General features: G+C 49.2%; 1 protein-coding gene across 2 annotated transcripts; it reads right to left on the minus strand.

Annotated features, from left to right (window-relative positions):
* Positions 1-9,014: 9,014 nt before the first annotated feature.
* Positions 9,015-19,108, minus strand: PLEKHO1 (pleckstrin homology domain containing O1). Of its 2 annotated transcripts, none has more exons than XM_022564307.3 (6): positions 18,785-19,108; positions 17,955-18,101; positions 13,255-13,437; positions 12,483-12,587; positions 11,997-12,098; positions 9,015-10,040 (listed from the first exon to the last, which is right to left on the minus strand). In XM_022564307.3, the coding sequence occupies exons 1-6, from the start codon at positions 18,812-18,814 to the stop codon at positions 9,336-9,338; spliced, it is 1,272 nt and encodes a 423-aa protein (XP_022420015.2). In that variant the 5' UTR covers positions 18,815-19,108; the 3' UTR covers positions 9,015-9,335. The 2 variants fall into 2 exon arrangements, with proteins under 2 accessions (XP_022420015.2, XP_022420016.2); XM_022564308.2 differs by having other exon boundaries at positions 13,297-13,437; positions 18,785-19,104.
* Between the last annotated feature and the right edge of the window lie 823 nt (positions 19,109-19,931).

The following is a 19,931-nucleotide window of genomic DNA, read 5'->3' on the forward strand; positions in this document are numbered from 1 at the left end:
CCCCCCCAACCTCCTAGTTTACAGTCACCCAAGTAAAATGGCTGTGAGTCCCTTTGCAAGTATTACAGTGTATACTTGCTGTGACATTGCAGGCTCCTTTCTCTTGGTGACTTGGACACTTTTTCATTCAATAGATTTCAAGTCTGAAAGCAGTTTCAGGTCTTTGAACTGGACAAGGGATTATGACTTTTTTATAAAGTGTTTTTTTTTTTTTTTTGCGGTACGCGGGCCTCTCACTGTTGTGGCCTCTCCCGTTGCGGAGCACAGGCTCCGGACGCGCAGGCCCAGCGGCCACGGCTCACGGGCCCAGGTGCTCCGCGGCACGTGGGATCCTCCCGGACCGGGGCACGAACCCGCGTCCCCTGCATCGGCAGGCGGACTCTCAACCACTGCGCCACCAGGGAAGCCCTATAAAGTGTTTTTTAAAAAATATATTTAGCTGTGGTAAAAAACATAAAATTTATCATCTTAACCATTTTTAACGGTACAGTTGAGTAGTGTTAAGCACATTCACAATGTTGTACAACCCAGCTCCAGAAATTTCTCATTTTGCAATATTGAAACTGAATCCATTAAAAAACAACCCATTTCCCCCTCCCTGCAGCCCCTGGAAACCGCCATTCTACTTCCTGTTTATATGACTTTGACTATTTTAGATACTTCATATAAGCGGGAGCATACAGTATTTGTCTTTTTGTGACTGGCTTTCTTAGCAGTCCTCAAGGTTCATCCATGGTGTAGTATATGGCAGGATTTCCTTCCTTTTGTAAGGTTGAATAATATTCCATTGTATGTATATACTACATTTTGTTTATCCATTCATCCTTTGGTGAACACTTGAGTTACTTCCACCTCTGGCCCACTGTTAATAATGCTGCTATGAACATGGATGTGCAAATATCTCTTTAAGATCCTGCTTTCATTCTTTTGGATATATACCAGGAGTGGGATTGCTGGATCATATGGTAGTTCTATTTTTATTTTTTTGAGGAACTACCATATTGTTTTCTATAGTGGCTGCACCATTTTACACTCCCACCAACAGTGCACAAGGGTTCCAATTTCTCCACATCAAGGGATCATGATTTTTTTTTATTGGGGCAACAGTGTTCAGCTCCCTGTTCACCTAGTCTTGCATTCTTTTTATATATTAAACAATGCCCATCTATTTTGTCCCTAGGGATATCGTGTTCTATTAACCAACTCAGATCTCTGTGGGTTAAGCCCCCTTGGTTGGCCCTTCAATCTTGCTGTTCATTAAGATAATTGTGGCCCCCTGGTTCCTACTGTTGCCACTTGGCCTCAGCTGGTGGAGATGGGGAGGGGGGTTTGATTATCTCCATTGCTATCAATGATCCCAGCTCTGTGATTGCCTCTCCTGCTCTGCAGAGACGAGCCACCACTGAACTTAGTGATGCTGGTGCCCCTCTAGTGGCTGTGGTGAATGGTTTGTCTTCTGAACCTTCCATGAAATATAATCCTTTGGTGGGTCTTAAGGCCTCAAATAATAGATCCATTCCACTATGTCCATTCCCTAAGCTTTTTAATCCTTTCCTCCACCGTCTGATGTGGCAATTCCAGCATTCCAACTTTGCTCAGTGTGGGACATCACTTTTTCCAGGCTTCTAGGAGCACTCTAAGAACACATTGGAAACAACTCTGGTGTCCTTGCTGAAATGTAAACCCTATATCCCAAGAGAGTGCCCCTAAATTAATAAACTCTTTCTTATCCAGTTTTATATTCTGGTACCCTTGATCAAGCACACTCAAAATCTAATCCATGGGGCTTCCCTGGTGGCGCAGTGGTTGAGAGTCTGCCTGCCGATGCAGGGGACACGGGTTCGTGCCCCGGTCTGGGAAGATCCCATATGCCTCAGAGCGGCTGGGCCCATGAGCCATGGCCACTGAGCCTGCGCATCCGGAGCCTGTGCTCCGCAATGGGAGAAGCCACAGCGGTGAGGGCCCCGCGTACTGCAAAAAAAAAAAAAAAAAATCTAATCCATGGCATCCTCTCCTGCTCCTGCTGTTACATGCTGGGTGTTAGTTCCTTTTCTTCCTTCTGAGGTCCAACATGTTCTCAGCTGAATTGTGCTGTGACTTAGCACCAGTTATCATCCTGGCAGCCAGAAAAGGAGATGGGGTCAGATCCTGACCTCTGCCACCTTCTAGGGAGGGGCCTTTACTGGGGATAGGTGATGCTAGCTCTTAACGGGGAGGGGTGGATCACTTTTGTATGGGAAACCAAAATCTTCAGGGACATCTACCATCCGAGGATACCAGATGTCCCCACTCCATGTGTCAGGGTTCCAGTACAGGTTTTCTCAACTAGGGCCCTGGCCCTGGCACAACAGATCTACCCTGTCTGAAGGTTCTAGTTTCCTGCCTCAGGTGAAAGTTTGTCTTTGAAGTTCTGCATCTCTACTAGTTTCTGAGTTGGGTCTTCATTCTTTACTGCTCTCTTAACAGCAGGAGAGAAGAACCTCTTTGTAAGCTACCAAAGAAGCCTCAGGCTTTCACACTTAATTTCAGTTGGTTGGTAATTGCTTTTCCTTGTCTCCCCATAAGATGCCAAAGCAGTTTAGTAACAATCAGCCAATTTTCATGTCCTTGTATGAGTCATTTCCCTATACTTTTCAAATACCTGAATCATTTCACTGGCCAGGAAGGTCTCCTCCATCAGATCATTCTCCTGAATTACCACTGGTGAAAGTTTTTCTGGCTGGAGACTGTTCCTGTCTCTCTATTATTTTTCCAATAAATTTTGCTTGCAAACTGAATGGTTCCTTCTTTGGTTCCTTCCTCTTGCAAAAATACCTTATCATTTACAGCTAAGAAAAGCTTACTGGTACTTTCAACATTCTGCCTGGAAATCTCCTTAGCTACCTCCAATAAGCTCATTAGGTACATTTTCTATCTTCCAAAGTACCATAGGTGACAGTTTCATAAATTATTCCACCAGTATTTAACACAAGGTAACCCTTTCTCCAGCGTCCAATGGTAATTTCCTCCCCGATCATCCAGCCTCTACTAATAGTCTCTTGGCTGCCCTTCTAGCCTCTGTTTACTGCCTGGTCCCAATGCCAATGTCCTGTGTTTTGGGTTTTAAGTATTGCAGTTTCCTACTTTAGCGTTTCAGTTTCTACTGCTGAATAACAAACCACCCTCAAACTTAGTGGCTTAAGACAACAATGATTTATTAATTTCTCACAATTCTGTGGGCTGACTGGATGGTTGGTCTTTGGTCTTGCATGTTGTGCTGCATTTAGCTTGCGTTTGTCCAGAGGCTCGGATGTTTGGGATGGTTTCGCGCGGTTTCAGTGCCTCTTTCTCCACATGGTCTCATATCCCAAAGATGCTCGGCCAGGTTTCTTACTTGCAGCTAAATTTTAAGAGGGCCAGAGAGGACACTGTGAGACCTCTTAGGGCCTAAACTCTGGAACCTACACAATTGCACGTTCTACTGGTCAAAGCAAGTCACAAGGCAAACTCAGATTCAGACAGCACTTGGAGAAATAGCAATGCCTCTTGAGTGGGAGGAGAAGTAAACTCACAATACAAGAGTATGGATGGAGGTTGATTCATTGAGGGCCATTATTTAAGGATCTACCACACTTAAATTTAAGGTGCCTGTTAAAATGGAATACTATTCAGCCATAAAAAAGAATAAAATTTTGCCATTTGCAGCAACATGGATGGACTTGGAAGGCATTATGCTAAGTGAAATAAGTCAGACAGAGAAAGATAAATACTGTATGATATCACTTATATGTGGAATCTGAAAAAATATAACAAACTAGAGAATATAACAAAAAAAGCAGCAGACTCACAGATATAGAGAACAAAGTAGTGGTTACCAGTGGAGGGGGGGATATAGGAGTGGGGGAGTGGGAGGTACAAACTATTGGGTGTAAGATAGCTCAAGGATGTATTGTACAACATGGGAAATATAGCCAATATTTTGTTATAACTGTGAATGGAGTATAACCTTTAAAATTGTATTAAAAGAAGTTAATAGATCCTAAGAGTTCTCATCACAAGAAAAAAAAAAAAGATGCCCGTTAGACACCCAAGTAAAGATGCCAAATAGGTACTTAGCTGTAAGCGCCTTGATCCCAGAGCCGGGGGTTAGGCCAGGGAAGGAAATTGGGAATCATCAACATACAGACATGATGCTATGTGAATCATCCTGCCCTGCAGGTTCCTGGTTGCTGCGGCAGCGGACTGTGGAGGAGTCAGGGTGCCAGCAGGGTGCAGCGCTCTGAACGAGGCTGGATAAAGGCTGGGGGATGAAGGACATTCTGCTCTTGTGGCGGCTCCAAGTCCACTCCCCCACTGGGGTGTAGAGGATTCCACTAGCCCTCTCCTTCCACCTCCCTCCTTGATAGAGCCACAGGTGTTAGGGATGAGGTTAGGACAACTGGTCTGCACGCAGAGGATACAGGACAGGCAACCATTCCACTGCCTTGTTTTGCCACCTAAAGAAAGGAAACCAGTAAAACGGGGAACGAGCCACATTGCCCTGGTCAATCTTCTTTATGTTGCGCTGCATTTGCTGCCAGGTAGGACAAATTTGCAAAAGCAACTGCATTCCCATTGTTACCACTTGTGGCCATTTCCTCTCATTCTTCATCTAGAAGACAGTTTAGGCATCATCCCCAAATGTCCGACAACACTTTGTCAACCCAAAACTGGTTACCCTTATTTTAGATTTTTCTGTGTTTCTTAGGAGGAAGGGGCTGTTTGCTGTCATGGTTTTACTATATGGAAGAGGAAAAGCAAGAATGAGGTTGAGTCTAGTATTTTTGAAAGAAAGAGGTGATTTCAGAGCTATTCCAAACCAGCAGGAAAGACAGGGGAGATAAATCCAACTTGTCCAAAGGAGAAAGCAAAGAGGAGGAGGGAATAAGTCGGAGGCTGTGATGCAGATCAAGAGTTCTATGTTACCTGCTCTTCTCTAAGTTACTCTTCTCCGTATTGTCTTTACGAAAATGAAAACTGCCTATGTCCTTCCTTTCTGTAGCTGCATCAGCCTCTCCCTCCTGATAACTTAGGAAAAGCAGGGAATGTGTATTCTCCAATTCTCCCCAACCTTAACGCAGTTCTCTCCATACTCGTTAACTCTCCAAGATCTTATTTTTAAGCTGGTTTTGCTAATTTTTGCATTCTCCTCAAGCCTGCTTTCAAGCCCAGGCTGGGGTTGGGGCCGGAGCCGGGGTGAGGCAAGTACAAGAGTTTCTGGCTCCATCTCCCATTTCCTGAGCTGAGCTGGGCTGTACTAATTGACCTCGAGGGTCTCAGCTGTGCTAAGTTGTATGTTTGTTAGATCTCGTTAGGATTGTAATTAGTGCAGAGAAGCTAGGTCAGAGGCAACTGGTTGGATTGATGGTCTCAGGGGGCATGAATAAAGGCCGGGAACAGCAAACAGGTTCCTCGTTCTTGGGTGGGGTGAGCCAGGGGCAGGGAATGGTGGGACCTGTGTCAAACACACAGACAAATAGACACAGGGTCACGTGCAGAGAGGCGCTCAAAAACTGTTAGCGCGTGTGTGTGTGTGTGTGTGTTATAGAGTGTGTGTGTGTGTGTGTGTGTGTGTGGTGTGTTCGCTCCCACATTTACTCGGGTTTCTTTTCAACCTCTCCATATATGGTGTGGCTCTAGAGCAGCCTGGGGATTGGCTGCTGTTGTTGGGAGACTCGGAGGTAGGAAGAAAGCAGAAAAAAGAACGAACCCAGCAAGGGGAGGGAGTGTCAAGGGGAGGGGCTGTAGCTGAGCTTTGAGGGTTGCAGAATGGGGCTGGGTCCCCTTGCCTGTAAGGTTTAGAAAGGGGAGAGATTCTTCGGGGCTGCTTTTTGTGTGCAATGAGGTAGAGCTTACTGTTGGCAGCGGGTCTGGGAGAGGGCAAGGAAGGAGGCAAAGCTATTTCCCTAGGGTCGGCACGGCATGGTTTGTGAAGGCTGGAGCAGGAGTTAGAAAAACTCGTTTTTTTTTCCCTTTTCTTTTCACCCTAAACAACCTACAGTTATGCTGTGGAAATAGCATGCAAATTAATTCATCAGCTTTCCAGGTCAGCACCTCAGATATTCTTCCTAATGGAGGCCAGTCAGGACTGTACTGCACTCTGTTCCCCAAACCTCTACAAGTTAATGGGGGAAGAACAGGAAAAGTTGAGGAAAATGTCATTGAAATAGGAAATGGCACTTAGTTCTTTACCTGTCTCTACCCCTCGCCCCATTTCAACTCTGTGTGTACTGGATTTCCTCATCTCCCTTGCCTGGGGCCTCCCAAAAGATTCTCCCTTTTCCAGTTCATTTGTGTAAGAAAAGAATATAGCAAAGATGTTGGAAGAGAGGAAAGGAGAAAGAAAAATACACATCCTGAAAAACGTCTATCGGCAACTGTGTAGTAAGCAGGTTGCCCCGCACCCCTACTCAATCCACCCATTTGCCCCAGAACACGTGACTGGGAGGAAGTAAGGGAAATATTTCAGGTAAAGAAACTGGAGTGATGCAGTGAGGGAAGACGGATCTGGGAAGAGGGAAAAGCTAGAGTTCCAGCATCATTATCCTCCAGCCACAGTGCCGGTGCTCATGCTTCCTTAACAGAGATCACGCTAGCAGCCCACCACCAGCGTACACTCTAAGCTGTTTTTCTAGCGGGGAGCCTGGCTTTGTGCTAAGCTCTGAAATTCTTGAAGACAGGAGATCAAGCTTTCCCCCTTCTTCCTATCTCTGGCCTTTAGCCCAGTACCTGGTATTCTCTCTCCTTGAAGAAAGGCTTATGGGCACAGTCCGTGGACTGGATCAGCTCGTGTACCAGAACACAGTGACAGTAACCCCATCCCCTAAGCCTCATTCTAACCGTACTCCTACCACCTGAGCTACTGTTAATAGCCCACTGAGTCAAACTAAAGCTGCCACAGCAGCTACTTACCAGCTGGCAGGCATTTTCCATACATTGTCTTTACACTTCCACTTTGCAGATGAGAAAACTGACACTTGGAAAGCTTGTGCCTTGCCCAGGGTCTCATAACTAAAAAGTCAGAATTTGAACCCAGATCTGTCTGGTTCCAAAGCTGGCCTCATCTTACCACCTTGTGGCCTGGTTTTGGTGCCTTAAGACTGCAGGAGCCCAGTGCCCAACTCTTAGTCTCCCGGGGTCCCTGATCTTTCTTTTCTGCTTCCCCTCACCTTTCTCCTCTCCGGTGTCTCCCTCCATCCTCTAGCTCCCCTGGGAGCCACAGATAATTGGCATGTTGGGATATACATGTCATTCTTGCTTTTGTCTTTTTCTTCATTATGTGGGAGTGACAAGGAAAAGAAAGAGAGAAAAAGGAAAATGCTGGTAAAATAAATTAATACAAAAATGCAGACTTACATATAGAAAGTAAATATTTTAACCTAGACTTTCAATATTTGTGACAACGGGTAGCTCTGCTGACCATGCTTAGAGTTTAGGTGAGCAAAACTTGTTTGGAGGATAGGAAGTCTGGAGACCCAGGCTCCCTCCCCTCCTACCCCAGGAGACTCTGGGAATGACATGTAGGTGGCACTCTGGTGTGCTCTGCTCACTCAAGGGTACGTGTGATTTAGTTAACTACAGGATAAATCTGGGGGAAATCTTCATGACTGTGAATGGTGGGGACCGAAAGAGCATGAGAATCTCTCTTCCCTACAGGTGTTCAACTTGGACAGATTCCCCCATCTTGCTTACGGGGGTTATGGAGTAATGTCAGAGCAGAAGAGTGGCAATTGAGGGTCTGTGTTTTGCCCAAAGGATTTTCCTTGTTTCCCTCCTACCCCACTTTCCTGAATGTCACACGAGGGCAGCTTCGTGGCCAGGACGTACACACAGTTTGTCCCCATTTTCTCCTCTTCTCCCCTCTCACCCTTAGGTGAACTCTAGGTTTTGGCTCTTGGAGGCGAGAGGGGACCTAGGGAAGGGGATCAGGAAGCAAGGGGTCTACAGTTGACCCTTGAACAACGTAAGTTTGAACTGCACAGATCCACTTACATGCAGATATTTTTCAATAAACCCTACAGTACTACACAGCCTGCGGTTGGTTGAGCCCTCAGGTGCAGAGGAACCATGGATATGGAGGGCTGACTGTTAATTTACAGGTGGATTAACCCTCGCACTTTTCAAGGGTCAACTGTACTTCAAAGTGTTTTTTTTAACCCTTCATTACTTGATTCACGGGACTGTCCCCTTCTTTCCAAAAATCATTCATATGTCGCCTTCTTCTTCTCTGGACACTATCACTGTTATTAAACCTGATCTTAGAAACTTCAGAGGGAAGAAGCAATCAAAATGAGCTGTGTAGTCTCTACCACAGACAAGAATGTCGGGGAGTCTGGCAGCTGCAGAGGTGGTCAGGAGGGTGGTGGTGTGAGCATAAAGATGTTTTTCTAAAGCTGGGGCTTGATTAGTGTTGGAAGTAAGGTTCGAAGAAGGAGAGGGAGAGGCTACAGGAAACCCTAGCTTGGCCGAAAGAGGAACCTGGGCATATATTTGGCTTTCCCCTTCATACTACCCAGCTTGCATCACAAATCAGATTCCGTTTTAGTTTGGTTCTTCTGTGGGGTTGACTGTCCCCTGTTCCCCTGTGCTAGGCGCCCCTAGCCAAATGACCAGATCCATCCCATCCGTCCAGGGCTGTATCTCTGAATCAGTGTTGGGAAGGGTGTGAGAGAGGAAGCGAAGAAACACCTCATACAAGAAAGCCAGGCAGCGTGATTGCAATCAGAGGCTGCTAGGCTTAAGAAGCCAGTGCCCGGCGGCGGGCCTGGGGGTGTTTTAATCGCACAAACCCTCCTCGGGGCTGGGATAAATTTCACTTCTGTGTGCGTGGACAGGTGGCACTGGCTCCCACATCTCTTGAGCTAGGGCTGAGTGGCTGAAATTTCACCCTCAGATTGAAAACTTGGAATGGGACACAAGAGACGCCCCACACCTCCCCCTCTAAACTTAGGAGCCCAGATACATCTTTGGGAGCAGCAGGATATTCCTCACCACACCTCAGAGGGGTGGTGCGTGTAACACGGTCAGACTGTGCCTTCGTCACCCTCTCTCTCTTCATCCAGGTGAAAGTTTCTTAATACTGCTGTAGGGGTCACCTCCTCCCCAGATCTGAGGCAATTTAGGTCTCAGAGAGATAGATGGGGGGAAAGGAGTTTGGGAAATAAGGGCTGTAGGAGGGTCGGGCAGCAGCAAGAGCAACGAATTTGATCGTGTTTTTGTTTTCTTTTTTGACTGAGGTAAATAAAAAAGCTGTATCCTGCAACACTTGGAGATAAGAGTCTGTCCACCCCACACGTTCCAGACTCTGTCACCTTCCTCTACATCAGGCTCTTCCGGTACTGGCTATGCTGGCTGGGCTGTCTGAGGTGGGAGTCGGGGGTCTGCAGGTCCATCTGTCTGTACAGGTCCCTCAGCTCCCTGACTTCCTGGAGCACCCTCTTCGCCTGGCTCCAATTTGATGACGCCTCTCCCAGCAGCCGCTCTGTCTCCAGCAGCAGCTGTTCTGACTCAGAATCGGGAGGAGACCGAGGGGGGTCCTTGGCCTTTCGCTTCCCGTCTCCCAGTCCCTGAACCTCTGCCAGCAGCTCCTGAGTCTTCTCCAGTTTCCTTGCTACCAGGTCCTGGATCCGGGACAGCTGCCCCGGGTGGGGTGGGATGGGGGTCGGGGGGTCCTGGGCCTGCAGTTGGAGGGTGCGGGCTGCGGCAGTGTCCCGCTGAGACAGGATCTCCTCCAGGGAGGCACAGCGGCCTTTTTCTGCGGGGCTCAACTTCTTGGGTGCCTGGGGGGTGTAGGTGGCCCCTCTGTCTGGCTTTTCCCAAAGTCGGGGAAGGCCGCTTGCCCGGTCCGAGGAGGGCTGGATGCGGTCTGAGTCTGCTCTCCGCCGGCTGCCTGCCAGCTGGGCCACAGACTTGTCCAGGTCGACTCGAAAGCTCTCAGCACAGGAGGTTGGTTCCTCAGGGGAAGGGTCTTCCTCCTGGATCAGGTCCAAGGTCAGCATGCCATCCGAGGTAGAGGTTGAAGCCTGCAGAGGGAGAAGGAGGGAATGAAGGGGGTAGATTGTTGTCAGTGAGCATTTCAGGACTGACTGCCTGAAAGAGAAGCAAGCTGTGGTCATTTCCCTCCTCAACGTGCCTTCCCTGAATGAGAAGCCCCCACTCCTGACACAGCCCTCTGACTTTGTTTCCTATTTCTTATTCCTTTGATAGTGACTTAAACTTCTTTCTTTCTTTTATTTTTCTGTGATTTAAAGTAATTTCTCCTGGGGGACTTCCGTGGTGGTCCAGTGGGTAAGATTCCGCGCTCCCAATGCAGGGGGTCTGGGTTCGATCCCTGGTCAGGGAACTAGATCCTGCATGCATGCTGCAACTAAGAGGCAGCATGCCGCAACTAAGAGGCAGCATGCCGCAACTAAAGACCCTGCATGCCGTAACTAAGACCCGGCACAGCCAAAGTAAGTTAGCAAATAAATAAATATTTTAAAAAAATACCAATTTATTAAAAAAATAATTTCTCCTGCTTGTTTCCCATATTTTCCACTTTACTACGAGCTTCCTGAAGAGTGTCTTTTTCCTCTGTATTGTGGACTCTAAGCATCAGTTGGGTTTGACACATACAGGATGCCTGGCATGGCAGGGTAACTGTCCTTTTCCATCTGTATCCTCTGAGCCACACACCTCAACCCCCTCTGCTATTTGGACCTCAGAACTTCTTGCCTTAAAATAAAACTTGTTCTATTTCCAGAATACTGTAATTAAAAAAAAAGTGATAATGGTATTCAGCACCTTATATGTATTGATACATATGTTGTTTCAATCATTCCTCACAGCAACCGTGCAAGTGGGCATGATTACTGCCCCACTTTACAGTTGGAGGCGGGCAGCTTCAGAGTACGCTGCAAAGCTAGGTTCCAATCCAGTTCTGTCTGATTCCAAAGCCCATGTTCTTTCTTTCTTTTTTTTTAAAATTAATTTATTTTATTTATTTTGTTTTTGGCTGTGTTGGGTCTTTGTTGCTGTGTGCGGGCTTTCTCTAGTTGCGGCGAGCGGAGCCTACTCTTCGTTGTGGTGCACAGGTTTCTACTGTGGTGGCTTCTCTTGTTGGAAGCATGGGCTCTAGGTGCACGGGCTTCAGTAGTTGTGGCATGCGGCTCAGTAGTTGTGGCTCGCGGGCTCTAGAGCGCAGGCTCAGTAGTTGTGGCGCATGGGCTTAGCTGCTCCGCAGCATGTGGGATCTTCCCAGACCAGGGCTCGGACCCATGTCTTCTGCATTGGCTGGCGGATTCTTAACCACTGCGCCACCAGGGAGGCCCCCATGCTCTTTCTACTATACCTGAGTGCCTCTTTCCCTAGACACTTAGCGCTCAGACAATGAAAGAAAATCCTTGCTCCTCTAAGTGCCTGTGATACATAATGCTGTTATCCGTCAGGATAGCTAGCCACCAGACAGTAGCTTATGTTGCCTTGTACTGTATTCATCTCTTCTACTTTTCACTTCCCTTGTGGGTATATCTCATTTTCCCCAAAGGATGATACATTTATTGAGGGCAGGACTTTCAAATTCACAGTAGGTGCTGACTAAATATTTTTTGTTTGGAGGAATCAAGAAAGGGAACAGGGTGGAGGGACTTCCCTAGCCTTTGACCTTGGTACACAAATGCCTCTGGTGGGCTGTCTGAGATACAGTCCTGTCTGAGATGAACTGACATGGAGTTGGCCCTTCAGCAATGTTTACTTTCTTTCTTTCTTTTTTTTTTTTTTGCGGTACACGGGCCTCTCACTGCTGTGGCCTCTCCCGTTGCAGAGCACAGGCTCCGGACGCGCAGGCTCAGCGGCCATGGCTCACGGGCCCAGCCGCTCCGTGGCATGTGGGATCCTCCCGGACCGGGGCATGAACCCGTGTCCCCTGCATCGGCAGGTGGACTCTCAACCACTGTGCCACCAGGGAAGCCCAATTTTTACTTTCTTATGGTCTTACATACCACAGCCATTAGGTGTCCCCGAGTTGGGGGGCGGCGCGAGTGCTGGATTTTTGCCCTGTCTCGAGTTGGGTGTGCGAGATAGCTGTCCTCCTCAACGGTGACCTGAAGAGATGCACTGTGAGTCATGGGTGCTATTTGGAGACTCTGTCCCAACCCAGCTTCCCCTGAGGCCTGAACATGCCTGGACTGGGAAATAATCCCACCTCATGAACCGTTTCTGAGCAAATCCAAGGGCAAGGGATGTATTGGACATGAAGGGGCTCCTTAAGCTGGCCCAGGGCTGGCCCATGCATCAGAAAGTGGGGAAAGAGGAGGTGGCAGAAAAGACTTAGAAGTTAGAAGGAGAATAGGGTTTCAAAAGGGAAATAAAGAAGCAGAGCTGGTGGGGAGCTAGTAAATGGGGCCCACAGCATCCTCTTCCCTCTTCAGTGAGTCATTCTGCTCCCTCTGCCTCAGCATCCCCTTCCCCACAATAAACCTCCTGACCTCATCCAAGATGCGGTTCTTGGCGCGGGTGATGGCGGAGTTGAGGGCGTTGATCCATGATTCCTTCTCTTCCGGACTCACTGCCAGGAAGATCAAGTTGGGTGCCTGTGAGGAGAAGATTCTTGTTTCAGTCAGGGTTTTACATTTGGCCTCACCTTGACAGTGAAGAAGTAAGAAATTATAATCTCATTCTCTTAGACCCAGCTCTTGGAAGGAGAGAGATTCTACTTCTGGAGTCATCCGTAACTTAAGGAAATCAGCCTCTATTCCTGCAAAATGCCATTGCTTGGAGGCTGTTTTAGAAATGACCAATGAGGAGCTTAGAAGGGTACCAGATATTAATACGGCACTGGAGATAATTAGAGGAGGTTTGGGAAAGGACAGGTACTAAAATAAAGATCTTTAAATGTTTGAAGAAATAGAATGTGACAGGAATGGCTTCCCTGGGTTTCCTCAGACAAGAGAAATTGGATTCAGAATTTCAACCGCCTATCACAGTACAGGGAAAAGTGGCTGTCTCCCAAGAGGGGTGTGTTTGTGTATTTGTGTGTGTGTTAGGCAGAGAGAGACAGAGAGAGGGAGAGAGATATGATCTTTGTGGCTGGACAGTTTAAAGGCTGGCTTGCCTGGAAGGAAGGAAATGGCCATGATATTCTCAGGTTAAATAATAAAAGCTGGCAGGAGAGCAATAGTTCAGGGCCTCTGAGCCAAGAGAGCTGAGAGAGAGATCCTGAAGGGGCAGATGCTCTCCTCTGCTCCCCACACCCCTGACCTGGTCGATGTTCCGGTGGCCCAGGCGGCAGGCGGAGCGTACCGTGTTCCCAGGCTGTTTGGAGTGGGCAAGAGTGAACTTGCTATGATTCTTCTTGCTCCTGCTCTTGGATTTCCGGAGCTCTTCACACTTCTCATAGTCACTCAGGTCAAACACCTCTTGAACATTTTTCTCATCTTTTACCTAGGGGAGGGTTGGAGGTGAGGTGCTGAGGATAAAATTACTTAGTCGCTTCTCCCAAATTGTTAGTTACTGACCAGTCTTGGGAACCAGAAGAAGCCTGAGAGGGGAGGGATGACAGGTTATGGAAAGGCTGTCCTACCCAAGGCCCACAGAGGCCTGACAGTGGGGGGCAGCCCCCCATGTCCTGATTCCTCACATGGGTTTCCATTTAAACCCCTTGTCCCCACTCCCCTCAGCCAAGCTACCATTTCCAGAGCCCCAGTAGGTCTCTCTTCACTGTGACTCCCACTTTGTCCTTCAAAGGACATGGTTACAGGGCTAACAGTTTAATCCTATCATCCTGAAGTAAGCAAGACCCGGATGGCCCTTGATTGTCCAGAGGGAGGAGGTAAAGGCAGGGTCAATATCAGGGGATGTCTGGAGGGAACGAAGGGCTGCCTCCGCCCTCCCCTGTCCTATGTTTATGCTGTTGCCTTCTTATCCATCCCATTATCCCCTGGCTCCTTCCTTAAATATATACTATTATGAAGAGACTGATCTACCTCCTTCTTTTCAGAAGCTTCAGCACCATAGGAACAGCAGCCCCTGTGTTCAGTTTGTTGAGTTTGTTCAGACAGGGTGAAAAACACACCTGTAGTTCCTACCCCTCCTTCTTCCTTCCAAGATACCGTGACAACCCAACCTAGCTCCTGTGGGCTTGAGAAGCCACTTAATCATCCACTGCTCTCTAGGCAAAGATGCATTTATACTCTCCCTGGAGGACTACTTGGAAAAAAGTGTTCTGCTACCTGTTTCCATGATTCCAGTTTGAGCCCTTACTGCCAGGAAGTTCTTCCTTGTGTCTAAACTGAGCCCTTCCTGCTTGTAGACTCCATCTTGCACCCGGTTCCACTCTCAGCATTTCTATCCATCATTTGGCTCTTAACTCTCTTGTTGAATGTCTAATCAGAGACCACAGTTCCGTCTACATCCTCCAACCCCAACCAGCCTTTTATGAGTGCCACAAAGCAAATTCTACTAACATTTCTGCCAAGGTCCGTTTTAAACTTCTCAGGGTTTTTTCTCCTCTCCCCTAAGGTATTCCCATAGCCCTAATCTTCTGAAGCTGTGATTTGGCTTGCAAGAGGAAAGAAGTCTTCATCACTGGCCTGGACGGAGCAGCCTGTGATTAGAAAACCCTTTCACCCTCTGCTACTTGCGCCTGGGATTGGAAGACCCTGTGGAATGAGCCGTTAGGTTTTCCTGGGATGAGAGATGAAAACCACTAGCACTTGTCTTGTTAAAACTGAACAGTCAAAAGTAGCCTCATATGATCCTTGGAAGACATCTACCCTCTCTGACTGGAAGTATTTCACAAAAGAGTCCCCACGTCTCAAGCTCTGCCATAGCAATTGTGTGCCTGGAGGTGACTTCATTTATCCGCCTGGTTCTCTCTTCCATCCCCCAGCCGATCTCTGCTCTTGCATCTGCCTATCCTTCTGACTTGGCGCTGGACCCAGGGGGCTGACACAGACTCATTCAGGTGAATGGCTGCTCATACACCCACCTTTCTCCTCCAGGGCTCTCCCCTATCCTGGGCTCCCGGGTTTTGGACTAGGAAGTGACCAGAAGCCTTGAAGGCTTGTAGGTGAAAGTGGACAAGATGTTGGCAAGGGGTGTCCCAGAACAATTCCCAGAAACATGGAAGCAGGGATGCTGGGTGATGCATCACTCCTCTTCCCCTCCTTCCTCAGAGCTGAGACTATCAGCAGAGGCCAGAAATCTTGGAGAGGAAAGTGCTGGGTGTGTGTATGTAGCCAGGGGAAAAGAGTTACTTGTTCTGTTTTCCTTAGGGGAGGGGAGGAGAGGGGAACGGAAGGGGAGGGGAACAGAGGGGAAGGGAAGGGAAAGGGAGATATTCTGGCTTGGACACGACTGATAAGGAGCTCTGGGGAGCAGAAGACATTGACAGAGGTTAGCCCCTCATAAGGCAGGGGTAGCAGATGGGGTAAAGCAGTGAAACAAACATACTCCAGTGCCCGGGGAAGATGGACAACTCCAAGACCCTAGTTCTCCACTGTATTGTTTTTGCCCATCTAATTCCCACAGTCTCATTTATAATTACCACCCACAAAAGTCAACCCTTTCCCCTGATTCTTTCTCCTTAGCCCACAGAAAGGAATTTTTCCCATGCTTGCCAAAAAAAGATGCCTTGAACTCAATTTCCTCTACCATGAAGTCTCCCTAAGGTCTAGTTTCTGTTCCTATACATCAGCTCCATGATCATAAGGTGCCCTTTGACTAAGAATGAAGAAAACGATTATTAACAACAAATACAGAAGGATTTCTTTGGTGGGGGCAGTTGCAAAAAAATACTGGCACAAATTCTAGGGGAGAGGGTTAGGGATTTCCTGCATTAACATATAAATTACTGGGACTTCCCTGGTGGTCCAGAGGGTAAGACTCCTAGCTTCCCAATGCAGGCGCTGGGGTTCAATGCCTGGTCAGGGAACTAGATCCCATGTGCATGCTGCAACTAAGAGTCCGCATGCCACAACTAAAGATCCCACAGGACGCAACAAAGATCCTGCGTGCCGCAACCAAGACCCAGTGCAGCCAAAATAAATAAATAAGTAAAATTTAAAAAGCCCATGTAAATTACAAACATCATACTATATTAAAAAAAAATCTTGACTCTGTTGGCTCTGGAGCTTTTGGGAAGTGGACAGAATAAAGCCTATAGTCCTGGATCAGTTTCACCTTTAACCTAGGCCTTTGTAGCGTGGAAACTGGCCCCAAAGAAGAGTACTACCAATAGGCTTGTTCCCTATTTTCCTATGCCTTTCTCAGCAGTGGGCAGTTGGCCCCATGATCGGTCAGATGCTCCTGACTCACAGGATACCAGACATCCTAAGCTGTGGTCATTCCATCCTTTCCCCTGTCTCAGTACCCCTTCCTCCACAAACAAGGGTCAACTACGCTCTTTTGCCCCCTGACTCTGTTCTTTGAACAAATACAAACAAGAAAAAGATGTCTTGTTCCTTCCACCCTTTCCCTGATCACATGTTTTCCCCACTGACGTGTGGGAAGTTCTCCCTGATTGCTACTAGAGTTTTCTGCCATTATGGAGTTTAGGGAAGACAGGAGATACACTTTGACACTTGCCTAAGAAAAAAAAAAGCCAAAAAAGCCCCCCCTGGAAAGCCCACACCTTGTGGAAAAACCTTGGGTAGGATTTGGGGTTGGGTAGAGGTGACCATTAAAAATAAATTCTCCTGTCAAAGTGTTTTCTCACCTCACTCCATCACCAAGTTCTCAGTATAAACAGCAAGGTTTAAATACCCTTATGAGGGATCTCTTTGGCCCTGGCACAGCTTAGTTCTTTCTTAGCTGCCTCAGTAGATGTCCTGTTCAGATGAATACTTTCTCTAGGACTGCGCATGTGTCTATTTCAATACCATAAAAGGATTTATTTACCTAAATATAGTCTATGCAGAAAGCAGAAGAGGTTAGAACTCAGGGAGGACTTCGCCGTTAGCCCTGGGTGAGGGGGCGGGTGGAGGGTCATCCTACCAGGGGAACTCAGGACAGTCTCCTAGGCGATGCTGACACAGTCGCAGAGGTAGGGACTGGAATGACTTCTAACCTACGGAGGGGCAATTTCAGTTTCTCAATATTACTATGTGTCATTTATCCCATGAATTAGAGATAACAGAGAGAGTAATCTGGATTCAATATGTGGGCTCAGGTTCTGACCCAATGTGGACTGTGGTTTTCATTTTAACTATAGCCCCAAAGACACAGACACACAGGGATTCATAACTCCATTCTCCCTTCTGCTATAACTGGTGGGGGGCAGCTGGGCAGGAAGGAATGGAGAATGAGTTCCCTGATTCATTTTTTTTCAGTGGAGTGGGGATGGGGAACAGAGAACATGTTGGTTAGGGACACTGGCTTCAACAGAAATCACTGCCACTTACAAATACTCTCCCTGAGGTCATGCGAGACTGACCCTGGGTTGTATGTGTGTTTTCTGTGATTCAGGGCAGCTGCACTACTGATATGACTTGTATATGTCCCTGTGAGAGACAGGAAAGGGGAGGCTAGCTGGGTTGGGGTGGGGAGGGCAGGAAGGAGTAGAGAATAAGCTGAACAGTGTTTCAGCAGCAACAGCAAAGAAAAAATAATCCTACGGTCAGCTAGAGGCCAGGATAGGGTGGGGGCCAGCAGGGGACGCTTAAAACTTTTGGGACATTCTTGGGAGGGAGTTATCATGGTTGTCAGAAAGGTATTTCCAAAGAAAAATTTTTAAATAAGATGCAAACTCAACTTCTAATTCTAACTCCAGTCTCCTCATTAAAGGGTGACCTTTCTCTGCAGATAAGATGGGGGTAGAGACCAACCAGACCGCTGAAGTAGCTTTTGGAACAAAATGAGGAATGAGGTAAGGGGGAGATGAGAAGTAGATAAGACCCCTGCGGAGAGACAAAGTGGGGACTATGAGAAAACAGGGATAGTTAGCGGCAAAGGGCACCTACCTCTTTTTCGGAGATGTAGAGCTGGTCCCCTTTCAGCACCACGTAGCGGTTTTTCCAAATCTCCCTGAAAATCCCTTTCCCGCAGAATTTCCGGACCCAGCCGACCTTCTCAGGCGGTGAAGACTGATGATTTCCATCCTGAGGCCCCTGCCCCCCGAGCCAGATGAGAACCACACGATTAGGTGATTACAGCTTTTCCTCCTCCCGTTCCGTCCCCAGCGCCCTCCTCAGTCCCCGGTCCCCTCCTTCCCGCGTCCGCCCCGCCGCAGCTGGAGTCTGGGAGACCCGCGTTCGCTCCCCACTTCTTCAAAGCCTTTCACTCCAAGGAACTCGCTTCCCCATCGCTCCCCTCCCCCTTCTCCCAAATAAACAACTGGAACTGCCAGTGGAAGGGGTTAGGGCCGGGCTGGAGCCGAGGGGCGGCCTTCGGGTCTCCGCCGAGCCCCCCGCCCCCTCCCCCAGCCTCCCTCCTCGCCGCGCCGGGATTAACGGCATTTTATTTTATTTCTCATTGTCTTCTCGCCGCTGCAGAGCGCGATGCCGGCGGCCGGCAGCCGCCCGAGGAAGGGGAGGCCGGGGGTCGGGCAGAAACTCAGCCAAGTTAACCCCCAGCCCAAGTAAACAAACAAAAGCCCCCGCCGGTGCCTCGTCGTGGGGCCCAGCGCGCCGAGGCCGAGGCTAAGGGGACCGGCGATCGGGCCACGGGCCGGAAGGAGGGGGCTGGCGCGGGGCGTCCCCGGCCCCCAACCCGGCCGCCCGCGGCCCCGACGGGGCTGGGGTCCTCGGGGCACAAAGTCAGCGGCGGGCACGGGGCGGGCGGGCGCACTCACCCGCTTGGTGGAATTGTTCTTCTTCATCATTCCGGGCGGGCGGGCGGACGCGGGCGCCGAGGGGCGGCCCCGCGTCGGGGGCCGAGGCCGCTTCGAGGGGGCTTCTGCCCAGGGGGAGGGTGCGGAGAGGCCCCCGGCGCCGCCGCCGCCTCTCCTCCCTCCCTCCCTCTCCCCTTCTTTGTAGCTCCGGTTACACTAAAGGCCGGCCTCCCTCGCGCTCGCACACACACGCACGCCCGCTCCCCGCCCCTCGGCGCCCTCCATCCCGGCGCCCACGCGGCCCGGGCCCCCGAAAGCTCCCCCGCCGCCCGCCCGCCCGGCCCGGCCCGGCCGCTCCCCCGGCCCGGCGCGGTGTGGGCGGCCCAGCCCGCGCCCCGCAGCTCCATCCACCCGCCCGCTGACGTTGCGAGTTCAGAATAAAGGGCGAATCGCCGAGCCGGAGAGAGTGCGCTCCCTCCACCCCCCTCCTTTGTTTCTGACTCACTGAGGGTGAAGAAGACAGACCTAAACCCCGCCGGAGAACGGCGTCTGGAGGGGCAGGGAGTCCGAGACTCCCACAGACCGCCGGAGCGAGAGGTGGAGCCAGAAAAGACAGCCCGGGCCGACCTGCCGAGAGAGACGGCAGGGGCGGATGGAGCGGATGATAGAGAGACAGGGAGGTTTATGAAGACCGGCGATAACCTAGATCGGGATCCTCTCCCCCTCAAAGCCAAAACAAAAACAAGAACGTGAGCTGGGAGGGCGCGTTACCCAGGACTGGCAACTGGAATTCACACTCCCTAGGTGGTACAGATAGTGGTCTGGGCAGGTCAACCGTTGGGGAAAAGTTTTATGGAGGGTACCGATGTGTAGGGCGACTCCGTGGAAGAGAAGTTAATATTAATACACATTTCTTCCAGTTTACAAAGCCTCAGGCCTTATTTGAGCCTCAGGAGAATAACCCTGAGTACGAGGTACATATTATGATCTCCATTGCACAGAGAGAAAAGTGAGATTCAGAATGGCTGAGGGATTTGCAGACACACTGTAAGTGCTGGCAGGAATAGAACTGTCTTGTCTCCAGAGCCCTGGTCTGTTAGACCAAGTGGCTTTACAGACAAGCTCCAGGTGAGGCTTAAACTTCCTACTACCTGGTATCTCTCCCTGA

This window comes from Delphinapterus leucas, chromosome 1, assembly GCF_059928025.1.
Source record: "Delphinapterus leucas isolate spDelLeu-1000000601 "Yukka" chromosome 1, BTC_Dleu_Yukka2, whole genome shotgun sequence".
Lineage (NCBI taxonomy): Eukaryota > Metazoa > Chordata > Mammalia > Artiodactyla > Monodontidae > Delphinapterus > Delphinapterus leucas.